Source organism: Athene cunicularia (genome assembly GCF_003259725.1).
Source record: "Athene cunicularia isolate RWA chromosome 5 unlocalized genomic scaffold, athCun1 chr5_part4, whole genome shotgun sequence".
Taxonomy (NCBI): Eukaryota; Metazoa; Chordata; class Aves; order Strigiformes; family Strigidae; genus Athene; species Athene cunicularia.
This window is the reverse complement of record NW_020799104.1, coordinates 664677-686975: the sequence shown is the minus strand read 5'-3', so window position 1 is coordinate 686975 and position 22299 is coordinate 664677. Positions and strand designations below refer to the sequence as shown.

The 22299-nt window shown below is 37.1% G+C and overlaps 1 protein-coding gene across 1 annotated transcript in view; it reads right to left on the bottom strand.

Annotated features, from left to right (window-relative positions):
* The window catches only part of TTC17 (tetratricopeptide repeat domain 17), a 49633-nt gene extending 27850 nt beyond the window's left edge, over positions 1 to 21783 (bottom strand). The window contains exons 1-16 of the mRNA XM_026850933.1: positions 21745 to 21783; positions 17932 to 18021; positions 16247 to 16416; positions 15140 to 15251; positions 13908 to 14039; positions 13116 to 13225; positions 12699 to 12843; positions 12184 to 12323; positions 11783 to 11943; positions 11289 to 11401; positions 9610 to 9750; positions 9046 to 9161; positions 7754 to 7928; positions 7128 to 7205; positions 4704 to 4928; positions 2379 to 2565 (exon numbers count right to left, since the gene is read on the bottom strand). Of these exons, the coding sequence (XP_026706734.1) occupies positions 2379 to 2565; positions 4704 to 4928; positions 7128 to 7205; positions 7754 to 7928; positions 9046 to 9161; positions 9610 to 9750; positions 11289 to 11401; positions 11783 to 11943; positions 12184 to 12323; positions 12699 to 12843; positions 13116 to 13225; positions 13908 to 14039; positions 15140 to 15251; positions 16247 to 16416; positions 17932 to 18021; positions 21745 to 21783 (2134 nt within the window). The remainder of the gene's footprint in view (positions 1 to 2378; positions 2566 to 4703; positions 4929 to 7127; positions 7206 to 7753; positions 7929 to 9045; positions 9162 to 9609; positions 9751 to 11288; positions 11402 to 11782; positions 11944 to 12183; positions 12324 to 12698; positions 12844 to 13115; positions 13226 to 13907; positions 14040 to 15139; positions 15252 to 16246; positions 16417 to 17931; positions 18022 to 21744) is intronic.
* Between the last annotated feature and the right edge of the window lie 516 nt (positions 21784 to 22299).

Below are 22299 nucleotides of genomic sequence, written 5' to 3'. Positions count from 1 at the left end.
GATTTCTGGGTACGCATTCTTGAAATAATTCTGGTTTTGGAGACTTAACCTCACTTTCATACAGCCTGTCAAGGTTCCTCTCGAGTCAGCTGAAGTTTACAGTGGGGGAAAAAAGTATTTCCCCAAACCTTATGAAAATAAGATAGGCAAATCTACCTTTCCATTTTTGAATTCTGAGTTTTGACTTAAACCACAAATCATCATCAAGGTTGAATTAACCAGCATGTTTATTTTATGCTCTGCACAAGAATGTACAAAGAACATTTACACTATTTGTCAGGTTCATACTTTCAGGTTTCTTGCACTCAGACAAAAGACGACCTAAAGGATATTATAAATAGAAATGAAAAAGAAAGAAATATTAAGACAGGAAGAGTCCTAGAAAAAGGCAAAAATATAAATATAGAGTAAATATTTAAATACAGGAATACTGAAATTTTATGAGCAAATTAACATGCTAAGGCATATTCATCTCTCTCTTGATTTAGCAGCTTCATAGATTCGTTAACAAATAAAAACAATCCCAATGAATATATTCACATTCACTTTGTTAACCTGTGGCCAAGCTAGCAAAAAAAGGAAAGATAACACTTTTCTCACAAGCACTTTTGATACGGGCTTCTCCTCACATTCAAAACTTACTAAAACTTACTAAACAGCATATGCAGTAATAGTTGACTTCAAAATGCACCAGGAATCAATGCAAACAGCAGCCAAGAATCAGAGAAACCAGAGGAGTATTTTAAGTATTACAACAAGGAGAAAAAGCAAACAAAACAAAAGATGTAAAAGATCACTTTGGGGTTCAAATACAGCCATCCCTCATTACTGGCTCAGTAATGTGAATATACTTTTAAATTACTTTCTGCTTAACTTCAAAACAGAGTGGCTGTCACTGAGGTTGGACTGAAACAACTTTATCCTTTGAGTTACAGCCATTTTGAAAGAAGTTCTTAATAAAAAGTAAACAAACATTGAAATTTTTTTTCCAGAACAGTGGAAGTGTCTTTTATGATGAAATGTGCAAGTTCCATTACTGCTTACTCTATCTATCAGGACTTTTAAAAGAAGGGTAATCTGATATTAAGTGATTCAATGATAGGTACCAGTGTAAGAGTTGACGTTGCAGAAGTCAGTGAGAGACCCATCAGCTGGGCCATAATACCACTTACTACACTACATTTAGCCAAACAGCATTAATTTTTCTGCACAACCGATGTGCTGTCAATCAGAGCAAAATGCATAAGGCTATAAAAGATAGTATTATTATAATGACATAGTCCTGGAATTTCTCCTACAATGGCATCATCCATACTGAAGCAGGAGATATGATGGCCTCTAGCCTATGTTTAGATAGTGTAATTCTAGATGGTGTCAGAGGTTTCTCCATGTCTTTCCACTGGAGAGGGAATTAAAAAACAATTCAGAGTAAGTCCTAGCAATACTAAAAATCAAAAGCATTTCTCTTGTGAGGTTTCTGTTTAAAAACAAAGCAAAGATTAGATGGAAAGATACCTCAGTAACAATTTGAGAGAGAAGGGATTGCAAAATATATTCATAAATGTTCTTCAAGATTGCTCATAAGCAGCATATTAGCCATATGGAATATAGACAAAATGCTTGAAATATTCAGTGGGATTCACTGGAATAAAAGAATCTATCTCCAAAAGCTACTATTGTTGTTTGTTGGGGTTTTTTTTAAATACAAGTAGCTACTATGGATAATAAAAGTATTCTATCTCAAATATTTTAAAACATTTTTGGAGGAGAGACTGGGTTCAAAATCATTCTTACAGATTTTTGGAGGGTTAAGAGCAGTGCTCATAGACCCCACAGAAACAAAATAATGTTGACACAATATAGTCTATTCTGCAAAGACTGAACAGTAGGAAATGGCATCTATCTAAAGCACTGAACACATTGAAAGGATATGAATTTAAACTAAACTGCTCTTCATCAAATTCTCCAGCTTTAAGAAAATATATCCATCTAACTGTAAAATTTGAAGGGATGTACAAAGAGGCCGTTGAGTAGCTTAGCAGTGTAGATGTGCACTTCCATAAATACTGAATGCAGCATTCCCCATTTACCAGTAAGAGATACCAGTGAGGCTGTTAAGGTATTACTGACACACTCAGGAAGCAATCCGCACTCAGTGGCAGGCCTCTAGATATTTAAGTGATCATCCTCAAGCACTTCTTAATGGACTGTAACTTTTCCATTAAAAGCAGTGCTTCAGCCTGGGTCCTTATAGGGAGAAAGCCCTATAAAGCAAAAGGAAGGATCCTCGGAAAAAAAGTAATCACAAATTTCAGGTGCAACACCCAAGGCAAATAGACAGTATTTCACTTGTGGTCCATCTTTAAATAGTTGCTTACCACTGCAGACAGAAGAGGTGATGTTGTACAGAAAAGGGTAAAACTGCAAACAGCGGATCATCTTCAGGCTGCTTTCACACTCCAAGCACTTGGTTGTCAAATCCAGTGCGTGTCTGAAGGCCTGAAGGGCTCCACTCATGTTGTTCAGAGCCAGATATGCATTTCCTAGGCTCAGAAAAGTCAGAGGCTGCAAAGAGAAAAGCAACATACCCCAGCGTAAGTATGTTCACTGTTAAAAATTGAAGCCAACTAGGAAAAATCCCTGTCAATCCACACCCTCCCAAATTTGGCTGGAAAGAATTTAGAAAACTTCTTAAATAGGGCCTGCCTATTCTTAGAATGGAGAACTAACAGCTTCATGCATTGGTGCTAAACAAAAGCTGTTTTGACATAAGGTTGTGTTCCGGATTTCATCCTCCTATGATGAAAAACAGCTGTTAAATACACACAAGTTGAAATGAAGCATTAAATACTGACTTACATCCCATCATAAACCTAATGCTTACTGCACAGTGTAGCAAAGAACTAAATTTCAATGCTTGGAGACATTTTACAATGATCAAAAGTCAGCAAAATGTCAGTAAAAATATTACTAGGGTTCTAGCAGGACAGATGCATTTCACTTGTCAGGAGTGTTCATGATTTACTGGAGCAGAATGAGGTTACTGAAAACACAATGTCACACTAGCTTAGGGGTATACATTTATGTTTACGTTCAATTCTTTATAAAACTTAGTATTTTTGTCCACTGCTTTTGGCTAATCTCCCTTAAATATGTAGTTTTTTTAAAGTACAAATTATAAACACCTTTTTCACTGGGTACAATTTAATTAGCACTTTAATATAGGCACACAGTAAAGCATTACATTTTGTTCACAAAAAGTCTTTCACTTACACAAAGTAATTTGCTGCAATTAACGGTATAATGCTAGAATAATGACTACAATATTGTAATTCAGCAGTCATTTTTTTTCCATTGAAATAATTTTACATTCATTATCTGAAAATCTGGAGACTTATCAGTGGCTAAAGATTTTTCAAACACATCTTGTATTATTAAACACTATTCAGAAAAAGGTGCAAGCTGAGCAAGAGGATTTTTTTAAAAAAAAAGCTTTTGCTAATATAGCACATCCCTGTAGCTGTAATTAATTTTAATTTGTATTTACTCTCCATTATATTCCAGGAAATACTATTCAAGTACAAATTATCCTGCCAGATTTTTTTGATAGAATAGGTATTGAGAATGCCTGAAAAAAAATAGGAGCAGGCATTGTGGTAACGAGGTAGGACTCGCCAATATTTTTGAAGAAAAGCCCTACTCACACAGCATGGTGCTAAGGACCTCCTTCCCTCCAAGGCTGTGCTTTCAAGTGCTCTTCTTAAGGCCCATCATTCAAGCACAGCTCTTTCTGTAGCACCCTTTTGCACTCTTACCTGCCACCCAAATGGGCTAGGTTCCTTTCCAACAATTGCAAAATTGTTCCTGAATGCTACACTGAAAAAGCTTATTCTGTTTTTAGCTTTTTTATGTGCTATATGACTGGTGGCCTGGCAGGCAAGTTCTCTGTTTATCTAACTACAGAAGTAGGAGGACAGGAAAAAGTCACTTGCACTTCTTACTGAAGCATCTCAGATAGAAGACCAAAATTACTTGACAGAGAAAAGGTGTCCTCTGCCATTCACCCTCCTCACCCCCACCTTCCTTTTCACAATTGTTCTGGTCAGTTCTGTAGTTTAAACAGTTTATACAGAAACTTTCTATGTGATGTTAAGTAACAACCTACAAAATGTTTACAATGTTACCATTCAGAAATACAAAAACCTGTTTTCAATCTATTGTTGGAAGTCAGCGAGCTTTTTCCTCTAGGTATATAGATGAAATCTAGGGACAAATAAAGCAGTACAGATAAAAAGTCAAGTGGCACAGAAAAGATGTCTATACAGCCAAAGATCTTGGTGACACACATGCTACTTTAAGGGTTTTAAAAATCAAGACACAATGCTGACAGCATTGTGGATCTCTGTTTTAGATGAAAAAGTAGTCAAAACACCAGGACTAGATTCCCTGGGGCCACTACTGGTAATACAAGTTCTGGGAGGCAAAAAGTCTGTCATGTGTTTTAGAAGAACTTCTGTTCTAGATGATTATAGTCTCAGCAACCAGCATCACCCCCAGTACAATCAAGGATGTAAATGAAAATTAACATAAGGTGCAAACGACAAAGGCACAGGTAAGTAAGCACAAGTAAGTAACGTATATTTAGAAAATAGCAAAGGAAAAAGACACTCACTGTTGAATGAACACAAAAAACATCATCTTACCTCAGAGGCGTTGATGGCCAAAGCCTTCAGCAGGAGCCTGCTGGCATCCAAATGAAGACCATAATGAATCAAGAGGTTAGCAAGATTGACCAGAGGGATGTCTTGATATTCATGTGGAGCTAAATTAAATGCTTTTTGCAAACAGGTGATAGCAAAGGTGCTATTTCCAACCGCACGCCAGTACAATCCAGCTTCATTAAGCACAAGCCACAGAGGATCTTCTGGCTATAGGAGAGTCAGGGAGAAGGATGAAAACACCCACAAGGTGGTGTCTCAGAAGACAGAATTGCCTGCTCTTTCATAACAAAAACAAAACTCACCCTTGCATACTACCATATTAACTGGATACAAATTGCTCTTCACTGTGACTGCTAGCAGATTAGTCAATCTGCTCTACTCTACTCAAATTGATGCGATTTACAGTCTGAACTGTAATTTAGTAGCAGCTGTTGCTCACGTGCTATTCATACAACCGCCTTATATCATGACCACAAAATCCTTTAAAAGATACAAGTGATAACGGCCAGCTCACTTCAGGAAGCAACATCTGTGAGCCACTTCAGAGTCTTAAAATTACATTAACACAGATTCATGTAGAAATGTTACAATTCGAAAGTCAGGCAGCTTTTAAATCATAGTTAGATGTCCTTCCAGGTCCTATATCCAACATTGAGATTTCCTGTCATTTTAAGATTTCAGAGTTGTTTTTTCTAAGATTTAGTTATCTATTTATCTTACGAAAGTTGACAAGTGACATGCATTAGATACTACTTCAAGATTGTAAGATAGCAAGCAAACAATTGGGGGTAGGTGGAAGAATGGAGGAAGTGTCAAATACACCCTGAATGTTCCTTCCTCCTCTTTCACCCACAAGAAAAAACAAACACTCATCCTAGAGGAGAAACAGCAAAACTTTACAATACTGACAGGTGGACAGAACTATGCAAGACATCCATTTTCAGATGGAACGGTTTGAAACAGTTTAGAAACACATTCTATTTGTTAGTATTTTCAGCATTCTGTGTTATCCAATTCTACAAAGAGTTTAAAGTATAAAAGCAACAACTGAAATTAATGTCCAATTCAACCTACACATCTGAAACCCAAATGCATGCATGAGCAGGAAACATGCAGCTAGAATTAAGCGAAACAGATAAGGATCTTTACAGTAGTATTGTATTAATGCAACAAAGCTGGCATTAGAGTAATACTGTGTTGAAAAAGTTAATCAGTACAGATTTTCTTCCAGATTTTAAAAACCACCTCATACAGGAGGGTTCTACCTGTAGTTCAAGATGAACTGGAAGATATCAATAGAATATATTACCTCTTTGTTTGGAGCACCTTGCATAAACTGTAATTGTAAAAGTATTTATCACCCCTATTTTGCAATGCACATACATAACATTACTTACATGTTATTCACATCAAACTCCTCACTGATTTACACTTCATCCACAGGTCTCAATGACCTTTCTTTAACTAAATCCTCAGTAAGTTACTAGCACCTTCCCTTTCCCAATACAAAGATACCAACTGTGGCACTCCTGCTCTAGACAGTTTATCATTAGAGAACAGGCACGACACAACAGTGTTCTTACATTAGCACCTAAATGAGCAAGAAGTTTAGACTTTTATCATGAAGGCAACAGAATACAATACTTACACCTGTGCACTGCAACAGTAAGACATTAGACATGCATAGGACTCTTCTGAACAGCGTAATAATAGGAATCAACCCCTACTGTTCATTTTTCTTCTGGGTAAGACAGATGCCACAGTAAATGGTACTGATCTAGACTAAAACCAATACATACATACACTGCATTGACATAACTTGTACAAGAGTTAATTTGAGAAGTATCAGCTTGACACATCAAAAAGAGGCAAACTCTATCTCAATCCTTCCTGTCATTTGATTTGTGATGACTCTCAGAGGCCCCACGCAAGATGGAGGCGGCATTCCACAGGGTGTTATACAGATGTACATGCTGTGCTCATTATCCTGACAGAAGATTGACAGAGGGTTGGTTTCTTTGGAGGAGGCTGGGGGGGAAAGCAGGTTAGTGGGGAGGAGGAGGAAGAGCATGCAGGGAGGGGTGAAAGATAGAGTAGTTTCAAGATATTTCTCTCAGTTAAGCAAATGGCTGCCAGGATTAGCTAATATATTGCTGCTCCATGTCCTGCAATCACAAGAACAGGTAACTACAGGGCTGTTTGGTCCATACTAAGCTAAATTAAATGGATACCTCTCTGTATGTTTGTGCTTTACTTGTAAACATGGGTTTTAAAGTTGTTAGTTTCATCTCAGTTACAGGCAGCAAATAACCTTATTTCTTGCACATCACTCACTGACTTTTTAGAAGTATAGAAACAAGCCTCAAATAATAATTCTAAATTCTCATTCTACAGTTTGGGACATACCTTTCTCATGGCACGATCTAGAAATGCTTCTATCTTCGCCTGTGTAATAGTTTGATTGTTGATACGAGAATGTAAAACCTAGACAACAAAGATTTAAAAAAAATTTTTTGTACAACTGAATATTTTACAGTATATATCTACATAAGTCATTCAAGTCTCACATGCCTATATCTTCCCTTTTGTAAGGCGAAAAAAAACCCAGAAAAATGGTTCTAAACAGATGATGTGAACATGTAACGATTAAAGCCGCCAATCTCCAGAAAGCAGTATGAAGGACTAATCTCAGCCTAAAGTTACCAACTTGGTAGAATACAGTAGTTATTGGAAACCCCAAGAAGATGAATCATGTCAAGTGACTGTTAGATGTTTTAAAAGAAAGCAGTAATTTCAAGTAGTAAATTACATTTCCTATTCTGTGTGGTTTTGGTCAGCATTTGAAAGAAGTTCTCCCTTCCTCCAGCCCTATTAGAAAAGCACCTGCTCCCCTTTTCTGGAAGTAATGATTGGCTTGTGGTATCAAGTAATCTTTGAAATATCAGAGTCTTTCATGTTCTGAGTGAGATTTTTAAGGCAATAAAGAGAATAATTTGAAAACAGAAGAGAACCAACAAGAAAAGGTCTCTTACTTGTCTTGCTTGATCATCTGGCATCTTGAATTTCAAATCTAGATTACTGTCTAGTTCCTTGACCAGTATGTTTAGAGATTCATTGTTACGAGCATCAGTAATGGAAGAACAATCTGGTGCCTGGGTTTCTCCATGCCCAACAGTATCTCTTGGGATACTCAAAATTGGCTGGATTCTGGTGATAGGGAGAACCAAGACAAATTAATAGCACATGCTGTATATATCTATAAACATAAGATTCAGCTTATATTGACTGACAAGCCTCATACTGTAGACTGCTACAAGACATGAACTGCAAACCCGGAGAGTTCAAGGCCTACTCTTCCCTTGAAAAGCCATTAATAAGTAATGTCTTTACTTTCCATTTTTAAGCACAGAATACCTGTAAATAATGCAACAGAGATTAAGACACAGAAGGTACTCGTATTATGTTAATAAGGCTTGTATGAAGTTTAGGACTAAATAGAGAAGTGAACAAGAAAATTCTGAAGCTTTTTAACCTGAAGTTTGACTTCAAAAATATCAAGAGGTAGACAAATTATTTGGGAAGATTTTTTTTTTTTTTTTTTTTTTTTTTTCAAAGGAAGCTTCAGGACATTTGTGGATGGGAATCTTTGTTTTAACACATGCTCAATACTAGAATTAATACTGACTAGGAGAAGAAAGATTTCTTATTATTGCTATTACAAAAGTGAGTAGGATATGATGAAATTGCATTGATCTATGTAAGGTAGCCATTGCAACATAGACACATTTATTTTATCGTATGTAATAACAAATATTACTGACTATTCCACAACTAAGCTCATTTTCTACCTCTGTCCCAAAGCAACAAGCCAGGGCTTTTCACTCCTAATCCTTTTTTAGTATTTTCTGGTCTTCACAATGTTGTGTTGTCATAACTAATGCTAAGACGATGTATGCAATGTACAACAGTCAATTGTAGTTATTAAATAGATATTCAGCTCGTTCTCAAGGATTTATTTTTTTAAAATATTCTACAAGACGTTCAGACTTGTGCTTAAATCCCCATTCTTTTAGTAATACTGTAGATATTTCATGTATTCACCTTGTACTAAGAGTCAGGGCAGAATCACCATGAAATTGGATCTGACTGTTACAGTTATAGCAAAGATGACAATAAAGGAAAAGACCCTCCTTCTGTGGAATGGCCAGAGAAAGAGGTCTGAACACATCTGTGCTGCTGATTACTAACTGCATCCATCCTCTCCAGAAAGAAAATGCTCATTAGTGAAAATTTACAAATACAATTTTTAAAAATCAACACTTGCCTGAATCCTCTATTTTCTGGAGGCAGGAAATAAGTTGGCAGTTCTTCTGGGTCAGGAATTTTGGGGAACGATTTCATGCACTCTGATCGCTGAGGCCAAAGAATATGCTGTTTGTCCTAAGGGGCAAAGGAATTATTTTTTATTATTTTCTCAACATTTTAAATATTCTAATTAACAAGGTAATAAAAACATAAGGAATAGTCTGGAGGAAAAAAAAAAAAAAAGAGCAGAGATCTTTACAACTATTATTCTTCTATCTTTTCTGGAATATCAGCAGTTCAGTTTATCTTTACTCAGTTGTACTGCTTTATTTGCAGCAAATGTTTACAAAGTCAGCTAAGAACAACCCCTTCTGCACTGTAGTAGTTTCAAATGATGGGAAACTGGTACAGAGAAATTACAGAGATGCTTATATGCTGAAGAAAATTCAGAATGCTACATTCTCCAGTTCTGCCACACATCAAAAGTGTAGCCCAAATGCTAATATGTTTCACATAAACAAGAAAGAGCTTCACTCTTTCACAACTCCTCTTTAAAGGGGCAAAGCTTATCCACTTCACTTACTCTATTGGATTCTACACTCCACACTGAAACGATAGAACGAGCAACAGGGGAAGACTGCAAGGACTGGCTGTGGTCGCTTTGGTTTGCGTGAAGATCCAAATTCACAGATGTCATACTAGAAGTTGAAGAGTCTTCACCAAACTGCAAACAACAGAAAAACAACATTAAATATAGAAAAGAGATAGCATATTACTGTCTGAATTTCTGCAAATTATTTTTTTCCCCACCATTTATGTAGTGAAGCTTCACTGATGAGCTCAAATTTGGGTAGCAGGAAAAAAATGGAACTTTGAGTCTCCTGATCCACTCACACCATAGAAAAGTAATACTCATGTTGTAAACAAGTCAGCAATGAAAACACAAGTGCAAACCAACAAAAACATGCTAAAATGTACCAAGCAAACATAATCTACTTATCTAGACTGCATAGCTCTAATTTAAGTCAGAGTTACTAAGACTCGTGGCTTGCAAAATTATCTTGATAATCTGAATTTGTAATTATTATAGTAGGAAGAACACCCAAGAAGAAAACATAGCACAATTAAAAATAATTATTCCTGTTTCTTAAGCTAGTTAAGGGGAAACTCCAGAACACATTCCACATTGCAAAATAAATGAAACCATAATCTCTGTCTGTAGTTCTAACACAGCAGTGGTGTTGCCTGGGTGGCTGTCATTCTGGATTTCAGTATGAGTATACACCTGGCTTCCAAAACTTCTCAGTATTCCTGTAACAAATTTCCTTGGTGCACTGTATAGTTCAGAATACACAACAAGCACATACCGGGGTAACACCTTATTTCTGGGCTGCAAAAGCACTCACTAGATTCAACACCACTGAGCTTTGCTCTTCCATTTAATTGCTTATGGTGGGTTTGTGCTCCTTCTGGTAGGAAAAAAGGTTAAATTGGAAGGAGCATGCAAAAGTTGTGTAGCTCAAGTCATATGACAGTGTAATAAACAAAAGAAACTATGAACCATTTTAAGGCTGTGGAGATAAGCGATCGATACAATATTATTTTAAGCACACTTTCAAGCTGTGATGTTGGAATGCTCTTTCCACCAAAGAATAGTTCTTGTTTCATATACCGGACATACATTAGAAAAGAAAATGAACTCCTTAGAAAACTTCTGCCTCTTCATTAACTGCCTAATGCTTTTTCCTGTCCTCTCTGAAGGAAACTAAATGGGAAAATTAAACATGTTACACTCCTGCTAGTATGTCTGAAATGTAGCATACTTATTTAAGAGAAAGCTGTAATTCCTCAAGTGAGGATTCTTATACTTCCTAGAATGAAATACTTGGCTATTCTATGCAGGTTGAAAAAGCAAAGCAGTCAATATAGAAGTGGCTGGAAAATCATAGGAAACTAAGGCTTTGACTATATTATAAAGTTTTTTGATTCAAATAATTCTAACAGTTCTCTTTCTTAAGTAAAAACAAAGTCTTATACAATGAATCCTCTACATTTCTATAATCCACAGCTGATCTCAGCTTGTATTACTAGCAAAAGAAACTAGCATTAAATACTTTACACTCTGGAAAAGAGACTAAATGATATCTCACTATAATTACCACACCCGATACCCCTTTGACAAGCCTCAAGAAAATGGAACTGTTTTGCTAATAAGGCAAATAGGATTCACCTTAAAGCAGTGGTATCAATTCACAGACAAACCTGAACATATTCCACATTTTCAAAAATGTCTCCGCGGTGATAACGAACAGGCTGGTCCCACTGGCAGTGCAAGCTATGCTGCTGGTTGCCCAGTCTACAAATCTGGTGATTCCCTGCAAAGCACGAAACAGGTTTTTTTAGATAGATAGATAGATAGATAGATAGATAGATAGATAGATAGATAGATAGATAGAAAGAAAGAAAGAAAGAAAGAAGTGATGTTTCCGAAGAGACAAAGACAGCATACATTCAACCCCTCCACCCCTAATTCAGTCAATCTTTTTTATTTATTTAATCATCACATAGGAAATGCTGTCTGCAAAAGACTCAAAAAACCCCTGTTCAAGAACATATTACAATCTCTTGTTTTAATAAGTTAAACACAACAGCCACTCACAGCCATCTTAATACACTAAGAAGTTATGTCCTGACATTAATCTGAATATGTGCAATTCTCCATTGCTATAATGAGCATGAACTCTAAAAAGTTGTACCTAATTGAGCTTCTTTTGCCATCTGTGTCTCGTGAATGATGTTCCTCAAGATTTGTTCCTCCTGGATGAGCTTGTACTTGTCTAAAACATCTTGTTGCCTAAGGTAATGGTCATGCTGCTTCTGATATTCCTTCAATTCATTTAATGTTCGCTGAAGTGATCTTGAAAGTTCAACAGTAAAATAGATTTACTTTGAATGCTTTTTAAAACAGCAGTTCCTACAGTGTTGCACATTTTCAACTTCATGTTTCTTAAAGTATTCTTATAAATAATTTTATTGCATAGTCAAAGAAATATAGAAAGTTGAAAATCATTATTCTATTTGAAATGTAAGTAATTGCTGTAACAGAACAACAAAAGTGTGACTGTATGAACTGTCACTAGGATGTTTCTTTAGTTACCTATGCTGGGCTTCCAATTTTTGCTCAAGTTTTTGCTGACATAGGACAGCATGCTTCCTTTTTACAGCTTGCTCAAACCCTGGTTTGGCCTGTAGAGCATGATCGTAACACAGGACTGAGTGGTTGTACTCTCCAAGCATCTGAAGAATGACCAAGAAAGAAAATTAGCTATTGTTCAGTAATAGTTAATAGAAAATATTCCATTTTTAAAGAAGTCATTAACCCGAATTTTACATTGTGGTAACAAGCAGCCTGTCATTTCTGAAACTCAAGACACTGTATCTGCTAGAGAAAGGCTGCAGGAGACTTTCCCTGCAATTTTTTTCCAAGTGCAGATAAAAACCTTTGCTGAAAGACAGACTTTTGGATGAAAATATCTTGACAGAATCTTAAGCGTTAAGCATGAAATGCATGTGGAACACAGACACGTTTTAAGAGTAAAGCATTACAAGTCAAGCCACAAAGATTAAGTAATTGGTTTTCTACAAGTCTTGGAAAATAAAGATGGTATTTACTGCATATATATTTCCCAAAGTGTAATAGCTGGTAAAGAAGTCACTGTAATCCAGAGCTGCATGGACGACAATAGCTGCATCTGCAGAGAAGTGAGCCCGGTGCAGAATATTTGCCAAATTTACCAGTGCAATATCTTTATTTTGCCTAAAAGAAGAAAAGAAAATGAAAATAAAAACCAGACATTAATAGAAGGTCAGACTGTGTAAGAATCATGCGTAAGGATACATTTGTCAGTCACATATTAAATGCAATTTGGTAGAAAAATGTCTAAACTATATATATGCCTAGTATCTTACATAATGATTAGGAACAAGTAACATGGATTATTCTTTACAGTCTTAGAAACTAAAACCTGTTTACTAATTAGGATAACTAGAAAATCAATCTGAAAAGAAATCTTTATTAGCAATTCTTACCTTGAAGAAAAATGAAGGGCACGCATGGCACATTCTACTACTTGGTACGGCTCATTCTTTATTCTCCAGTAAAAAGAAGCCATATTATAGAGAACCCAGGAAGAAGAGTTCTGCAGTAAAGAGAAACACATGAATCGTATTACTCCCAAGACATAAACTAGAAGGTTAATCAGGGCTTTAATTACTATGTGATGGAAATATGAGCACCAAACCTGCTCTAAATTACCCTCTTCCTCTGAAAAGCTGCCATTTGGAGATAGTTATGAATGTTCAGTAAGAATGAACTAGCATCTAAAGGTATTAAAGAAACAGAACTTCTGCCTTTCAGACAGGTAAAAATTAAAAATGAGATGAAAAGAGAGGTGACTGTAGTTTAAGCATCAGCAGCTTAGCTGGACTTCAATAAGAGTTCCTATATTTTACAGGAAGGCATTTAATAAAAACATACACATTTCAGCACTATTGTTTCTTCTTTGTTCCTTTAAGCACCTGCATTTTTGTTTATTACTTTTATTATTACTTTAACAAAGCAATGAATGTGGCTTGCCAGACCATCAGTCTGTCATTAAAGATGACAGTAAGTATCTATTTACTGGCTTTGCTGATGCCTTCTCCTACCTTTACTTGCCTAGCATAAACGTTTTTTTCAGTCTGCCATTTTGTAACTAAAACGTAAGCCAAAAACATATGTGCAAAACTAGTACTGGATCTGACAGCATGTACCAGGCATATCTAATCTTGCGAGACCTTTCTAACACTCTTTTTGTGCATGCAGCAAGATTAGTTTCATACCTTCATTAGCCCATCATAAATACGATGACCTATTTCCTCTATACTTCTTCCCAGCCTCCGTGATAAGTATGTGAAGATTGGATCTTCTTTAGGTAACAAGGGCGCGGAAAGATTAACTCTTTCTTGGACACCCTAAAATAAAAATTGAATATAGGTATTTGCTGACACTTTAACTAAAAGTAGAGAAATATACACAAGAGCTTAACTCCCAGGAAAATTTACAGCTTGGTGATTTTACATTCCTATCATCCTTTCATATAAAGATCTTTGGAACCTGACAGGATAATGTCACATCTGATGGATAAATAATATATATTATCGCAGATAGGCAAACATTAGAAGTAGACAAAAGTAGCCTCTGCTTGTGAACACTACAGGAGAAATACTAATTTCTGGTAGCACTGTGTATCTGGCAGCTTACTGATTTCACTAATGACCACTGAAGCACATAACTCATGTTTGTCAGGTTACAGGCACACTATGGGAGTATCCCTACATCTCTTCTTCTCTTTCTTCCTTCCCCAGCAACAAACAAACTTCCTTCAAAAGTACATATAGACCCAGGAACAGAGCTAAAAAACTTCAGTTCCTGTTTTTTCCATAAGAAAATCCTTATTTGTAGATGAAAAGTTATTTTAAAGAACTGCAATAAAAGAAATATCAAAGTACAAGCACTAAAGCTGTATCTTCATTAGAAAATTTGCTCATATAATATTGTTGACAAAAACAATTTTTGCATCACACTTCCACTGTTACCTTTCTAAAGCAGATGAACTTTGTACTAGTAAAGAACAATTATCTCATCCTCTGGGTTAGGGCTTGGCATTCAGATACCAAAGAGAGAGTCAAGTGTGTTAGAAGCTACAGACAAGCCTGCAAACAATTTTCTGACCCTGAATCTCCATACAGTTTAAGGACCATGTTCAGCACTCTCCAATTTCAACTGAAACAGTTCACAAGTTAGAAGCACTTCCAGTGAAAGCTACCATTTAACTAATGAAACGTATTATGAAAACAATACTCCATTTTCCTAAAAATGCCCTCTAAAATAAGGCAAACAATGACAAAAGAGAAACAGGATACTTTAACTGGGGCACAATTGTGGTTTAAAAAAAGTCTGAAACAGTCTTGAAAGATTACAATACCTTTCAACCGTGACTGAGACCTACCAGTAAGTTTTCTATTCCTCTTCCTGATGGGGAAAAAAATCATACTTGCATTTGCTTATTTACCCGTAAGTGCTGAAAAGCGTGAATACTGTATGGAAGATCTAGAACTTTTGTACAGTCTGGCTGCTGCAGGTCTGGAGGCACTGGTGACTTTGTGTCGATATAGTCTTCAGGTCTGAGGACATAACAACATAATACAGCAGACTCCAGATTAAAATACTGCTAAAGTTCATAAGAGACAGTATTGTAGTTGACAGACACAGTATTCTGATTTGACCATTACAAAAATCCTGTGTTTGAGCAGATCATTTCTGATGTCTTCCCAGATTCCAGCTGAATCAGGATGTCATCACTATAGGATAAAGTAAATAAATTTCTGTCTGCTTTAGAGAAAACATCAACATTTGGATAGCCTCCAAAATGCATGAGCATCAACCTCGTGTATCATTACTATGATTAATGATCTATCTGCCAGGAAAATGGCAACGCAAGCAGATTAGAAGACTCTTCAACTGAAACAATCAAACCCCAAGTATTAGCAAGAAGCCTAAATGAAGGTATCTGAGGATAAAATTAATCTTTTCCCACTTCAAGTGGTCATATGATTATGTTAAAAAAGTAAAACTACAAAACCGAAACAGTCAGCCTTGAAGATGAATTACCAGTGAAGCTGAATGTCAAGCAGACTGTCCACACATCCTTCACTTGCTAAACACAGGGGGTGAAATATGACCAGGAGGTTCAACAGTTTGGTAATCAACAGAATTTCATTCAAATTTAAGTCAAGACAGTTCTCACGACCAGAAGTGTATCTAGCTCAAAATACACAAAGCACACGAAACCCCTTCTACATGACGCACTTCAGTTTAATTCACATGTCTGGTCGTATCAGTAGAGTTACAGTGGTAGAACTGACTGGGAGCCTTGGAACAGAACGGGGAAGTTTCAGGGTAGAACTAACATGGACAGTTTTTGGGAAACAGCTTTTATGTCATACCCTTTCATTATTAGTAGCAGAGGTTGTTTCAGTTTTATTTCACGCTGACACAAAATAAAACAACTGTCATCTGAAGAACAGATCGTGATAGTATTTTTCTTTTTACTTGCATTTAGAGGTTTTGTTGATTTTTTCATTCAGTTAAGGTCTTAAAATATAAAACATCTTATTACCGGATATCTTTGCTCTCTAAGGTGATGTACGTGCCATCGTATAGATCTAGGTCACCCAAGGGCACCTTTGCTTTAATGCAGTCCGGATCCTCTTTATTATGCCTTTGTTCCAGCCCTGTGTCTCTGTCCTCATTTTCCTCTATATGAATCTTTTGAGCAACTAACTGTTTCTGTAGGAATAAAAAAAAAAAAAACCCAAACAGAAGAATGCATACGGACGAAAGCAAACTCTATAGTTGCTAGGAGTTGAAGAGTCTAACTTTTTCCTTAAAACAAAGTCTGGTTTAGATTTTCTTCAAATAATCTCTTCAAATTTTGGGACTATTTCCTTGTATTTTATAACATCTGTAGGACTTGGTTCTTTTATTTAGATGGAATACAAACGCTTTAATGAGAAGTAATACAACTTGAATAGGTCCTTGTTTCTCCTTCTGTACCTAAAAAGAGGGCTAAGAACATTCCAAATTCATGATAGGCAATTCAGAAAAAGAAGGACCAGTTGTTAACTTTTCCATATTTGGACTCTTCTCCACTGTTAGACCTCATGGAAATAATATTAGAGACTGTAAACAAAATGAACTTCTTAACCACTCAGTGTGCTAAGTACCATGCTAATTTCTATAGATCAGCTTAGGATGTGCCTTAGGAGCTACTTTTCACCCCATAAAACTCACAGGTATTGATTACTGTGAGCAGGGAATGGCCTGAGGATCTGTCCCAGCACAGTAAGCTCTATTTAATTCTTACCTAGATCTGCAAATTGAAAACCCATTAAATATCATGAGGATTTGTATATGTGAAATGAGAAGAGAATTTACATTTTTAATTAAAGCCATACACATTTGATTACCCACTACTATGCAGTACTAGAGAGATAAATAGTAGTAGCAACTTGTCCCAGATCTTACAATAGATAACTTCTGCTGAAGGTCATTCGTATGCCACAAATTGTACGTTCGTAATTTCCAAACCCACAATCCATGTCCTGAAAAGCTTACAATTATTGTTCCATCCATAGCTAAAATGTCCATTACCACAAAAATGAGTATACCTCAATGCGAAAGACTGGCTGAATACAGTCACACGAGAAGCAGTCCTGCTTTTTTCCCCTCCCTTTCACTTGTCCCATTCACCTAAAGCTGCCTCTGGTTCTCATCGAACCTCCCATTTAGCTATTTATGCTAAAAACCAAAGCTGACACAAGAAAAAGGAGTGTTTGGCCAGAAGAAAGGCTGTGACATGTTAGCTTGCCCAGCCCATGTTATATTTAAACTCTAGTTTAAGTTATCAGTTCAAAGTTCATTAAAGTCCTTTCTAGAAGGGTGTTCTCAGACCCTTTTTCAATAATAAATGGGCTTGAAGAAAAACAGAGGTGACCTGCTCTGTACTCTTCTGGAATACAGTAGTCAGCAACAGAATCCAGTACCTGAATGACTTTACTTAAAAATGTTAGGATTTATGGATAACAAGAGGGAATGATGCAACTGGGGACAATGATAACCAGCTGAGCAAACTTGAGGCACAAAATTCTTGAGATCGGAGAGATTCTTCATCTTTTCTCTGAAGCAGAATTATGCCACAAATTATTTACATTCCACATCTAAATCTATCACTAAAAAGCCTGTGAAAAAAAAAAAAGCACCTGTATTTTCAGAAATTAGTTAGTACTTAACATTAAGCTTTACCTCCAGTTCTTTGAGGTAGTTAACTGTTGTTTCTTGTCTCATTAGTATTACCAAATCATGCGGGTTCCTCAAGTTCATTGGTGAATCCACCTGCAAGACATTTCAACAGTCCATCATGTGAGACATTCTCCTAATTGGAACAATTTTAAAAGGTATGAAGTTATATTCATTCAACTACAGTTTGCCTGTTAGGAGGTTTTCTGTCCTCTGAGCATTCATAATATGTCCATAATTTACATCTGTACTTCAAGCAATGTTGTTATTTGAGAATTCAATTCAAACCACGCTTTAATTTTAAATCTATTTTAGTTTATTCAGGTACACAAATTCTAAGCACAAGGCAAGCAAATTTCTTACAACATACCAAGAGTACTTACTGCTGAAATACTAGGTACCTTAAACTTCAATTGCATAAACCTATTTTCTTTTATAGCTTTAAAATTCCTGCATCATGTCCCTCAATAGGCATAAATTACTTCACTTTCAAGTCAGCTCCTCCATGCAACTAATTTAAGACACCAGCCTAGCAGTAAGACCTATTGCCTTTAGAATTAAGATGTAAACGACAAAATCAAGAGGTAAGCAAAGACTGAAAGCTCTGATACAGGAGACAGTGCTTCAGTTTCCCCAGCTATGCACAGGAATTGGCAGCTCAATGAGGAGTGACATTACAGATAAGTCACAGACAAGAGTGGTTACATGCCAGATTTTTACTGGTCCCTAACTGGGCTCAGTAAGCTATGGCACTTCACTCCACAGCTGAAACACCCCAGCCGTGTCCTCATGCCAAATCAATGCTGCTGCCTGACCAGGTTGGGGAAAAGCCACTGCAGTTGAGAAGGTGGTGTGTGAGCACCGTAGCTGATCTGAAGGCTCACTTCCAGGCTTCCAGCCCCATTTCCTCCCACCTGCCAGTGTGATACCAGTTAGTATCAGCTCAGTTAGTATTAGCTCAGGTGCCCACCAGGCTTTCTTGTAAGCTAACCCAAACTCAGTAGTAGAAGAGGACACAATCCCCTAGCAGGTGCTTTATCTGAACTAGTACTTGAAATTAGCTCACGGAGGATTCAGTATGAGAACAGAAGCAAGGAAATGGGACAGGAGTATGTGATGGCAGGATGAAAGGACAAAAGGTGACAAGGACAGCAAGCTCTCACATTTTAACATAATGACTGTTGAGGTAGATGGTCTACACTAAGATATTCCTGGATCTGCTCAGTTTCCTTAAATGCTTTCAGGATATGGAACTAGCTACTGCATAAAGATGTAAGCACTACCTGACTGTTAGTGCTGATATCTCCACGTGGGCTGTCCCACCCCCATGATGTCTGTCCAAACTTGGTGACATCACAATTTACTAGAAAAGTCTGCTATATATACATGTGCAGGAGAACCTCCTGCGCTCCTGCTCTTCATTTTTTTGTCAACTTTCCAAACAACTTGGACTCATTTCTGGGTCTCTCTCTTACTGCAGAGAACTTGAACAGGACAACAGCAAAGTTCCTGGTCATTTTAATATTTAATGTATCTTGATTAATCCTTGGGCCATGTTTTCTTGGCTGTGAGACAGATGAGAAGCTCAAATCTACTTTCTTTAGACTACTGACGGTGAAGTCTACATTCTTTGCAAGCCTCCCTACTGAGCATTGATCCTATCCTCTAAGATGAAAACATTTGTTCCTTTTATCTTCCCCCTCAAAAAAACCCTAATGGTGGTTTTGGCTAAATTTAGCTAAGTATCAAAAGCTGAACTGCTTCTTTTAGCATGGAGCCATTTTGGTGTGTGGCTATCTACATAAACATTTTCTGCCTGAGCAAATTAATTTTCTTACATCACCAGTAGAATAGAAAAGAATAGGTGCTACTGCCACCAGTTAATTTTTACCCTATGAATGTGGAGATTATGGATTTAACTGTTGCCAGTAAAGGGTGAGCAAGTATCTGCAACAATCCAGAGAAGCACAGAAAATACTGTTTCAAAAAAACCTAATGATGTTGTTAGTTGAAGTACTACTTAGTCATATTTCATATTTCCTCCTTTGGGCCCCACCTCACTTTGAACTGGTTGCACACAAAACTAGTGTCATGCACTGCATGTAGCACCTATTCATGCCTCATTTGCTAGAGAAACTACCATGGTATGTGCAAGCTAATGAGATGAATTTGCAAAGAAAACAAGGGAAAGTTTTACTGTGTTTAAAGCACTTGATCACCCATTCAAAAATAACACTGTTCCTCTGACATCTAAAGACTGCTGGCATGGTACTACACAGTCATGGGGAGCAAAGTCAACTATGAGCTCCGCTTTCAGTGACAAACTGCATCCGGGAAGTGATTTCTTGCAGGGAGTTATGTAGGCATCACCATTTAGAAAGTCTTATTCTGAAAGATGAAGGATCTCGACTTATTGTTCATTCAGAAGCAGAATGATATCCAGGGACAGCTTCTGGTTTTAACTTTCAATAAAAGTCTCAGGAGCGCGAGGTCTGAATTTAGCATTTGGGAATTTGGAGTGGTATGTTACCAATCCAGCATGTGTGTGTTGACAGAAAAACAATGCAACAAGAACCAAACTCCTATCAACCATTACCTGGCAGCAGAAATCAAAGTGACAACTACAATGTTGCTGAATTTGTTTGTAAAGTTATGTCAGTCCAACAGGAAATCATCTCAAGTTAAGCAGCATGCATGATATATTTCTTCAGTCTTCAGATCTTCACTTCCAGATCTGACCTCAGTTTGTAATCGGCAAGTAAGCACTTTCTAATAATAGCAAACCCCTTCAACCTAATAGAAAGTTATTATTATTAAATAAATGTAGCAGTCATTATCATTTTAAGATGAATGCGGTGTGTAAACAAAAAACTCTAAAACCAAAACTTTAGTAGTAAAATCCAACCTTACATTTATTTATACCTGATCATTTCTGACTCTGAAAGTTCAAGACTTCCACTGCAAGAAATTATCAAAGACTATTATTACCTCCTAAAAATAAAAATCCATTTTAGGTACAATAATTTCAAAGAGAATTTGAATGGAAAAACTAAGCAGCTACACCGGACAATCATGCAAGGTTTGCAGAGAAAACTTGACCCAGCACACTCACTGCATTCAGAGTACTTTTGGCAGCTTGTAAAATATACTGTGTAATGTAAAATATATACCAGTTCTCATACTCTTCAGTTCATACCTTTAGAGTATGAAGGCATTACAAAATGATAACTGAGGAAATAAAAAGCATTCAGATCTGAAAAAAAAATGCTATACGACAAAAAGGAAACTGGATTCTTAATTGAAAACCACAGGAGATCTTATGATATCGTGGCTGCAAATTAGGAAAATAATGCCAACTTGGCACTCAACAGGTATCAGCCTGGAGGATGATGGTGCTCAAACTTAAGAATTTCATAGAATTTAAAGCGCAATTTCCTGATCTGCTTAGATTGATTCAAAAAATCACCCTGATGCCCAGCAGGGAAATCCTCTCTTGTCTTACTACCTGCAATCTTACGGCTCCACAAGAAACAGGCCAGCCAATTCAGCTGAAAAGTAACTTAAAAGATTAAACAATTAGTTTGCAGCCAGATGGGCAGGCTAGTCTGAATTGGCCTCAGGTGAGCACTTCATCACCCCCTTCTGTAACGACAGCCACGTGGGTCTCAAACTGCAACCTGGTCCTCTCAGATCCAGACAGCAATACTGTCAAGACTTCTGGTTCGTTACCCACTTTTTTACAACATCTCTCCCCCAGATCAAATTGGCTTTCTTTTACAGTGCCAGCTGTTTCTACAGCTGGAAAAAGACAATGCTGACCTGCTCAGCTGTGAAGAGCACCAATACTGCATTCGCCATCGAGGGTAGTAATGCCACCTGATGAAGAGCTTAACACAGCGAGCGGGTAGTAAATAAACCTATAATATCTGCATAACCCACAGAGGTAATAGTAGCAGCAGTCGTAAAGATAAGTGGGCAGCAGCACAGGCTGAAATCTGAGCCCTGCAGGGTTCCCCACCTGGGTGCTCACACTTCACCCCATCCTTGCTGCTGGTGCTGCTTGTGCTCGAGTGTCACTGAGAAGCTTCCTGCTTTCCAGTGCAGTCATATCCCAAACCCCAGAAAATTATACCCTGAATAAAAACATAAGACAGGCCAGAACTTTCCTGTGGGCTGCTGATTAGAAAAAAGAGACAACACATACTGAAGATTTGGAAGAGCCCTCAGAGCTTCACTCACTCGTCAGGTAATTCTTTAGTCAGACCTACAGGAGTCCAAATAAAATGTATTTGATGGGTACCTGGAAAGTGTTCTGGACTACACACCTCTTCCTTCCCACAAGAAAAATACTCTGAAGACTCCAGGTAGATTTTA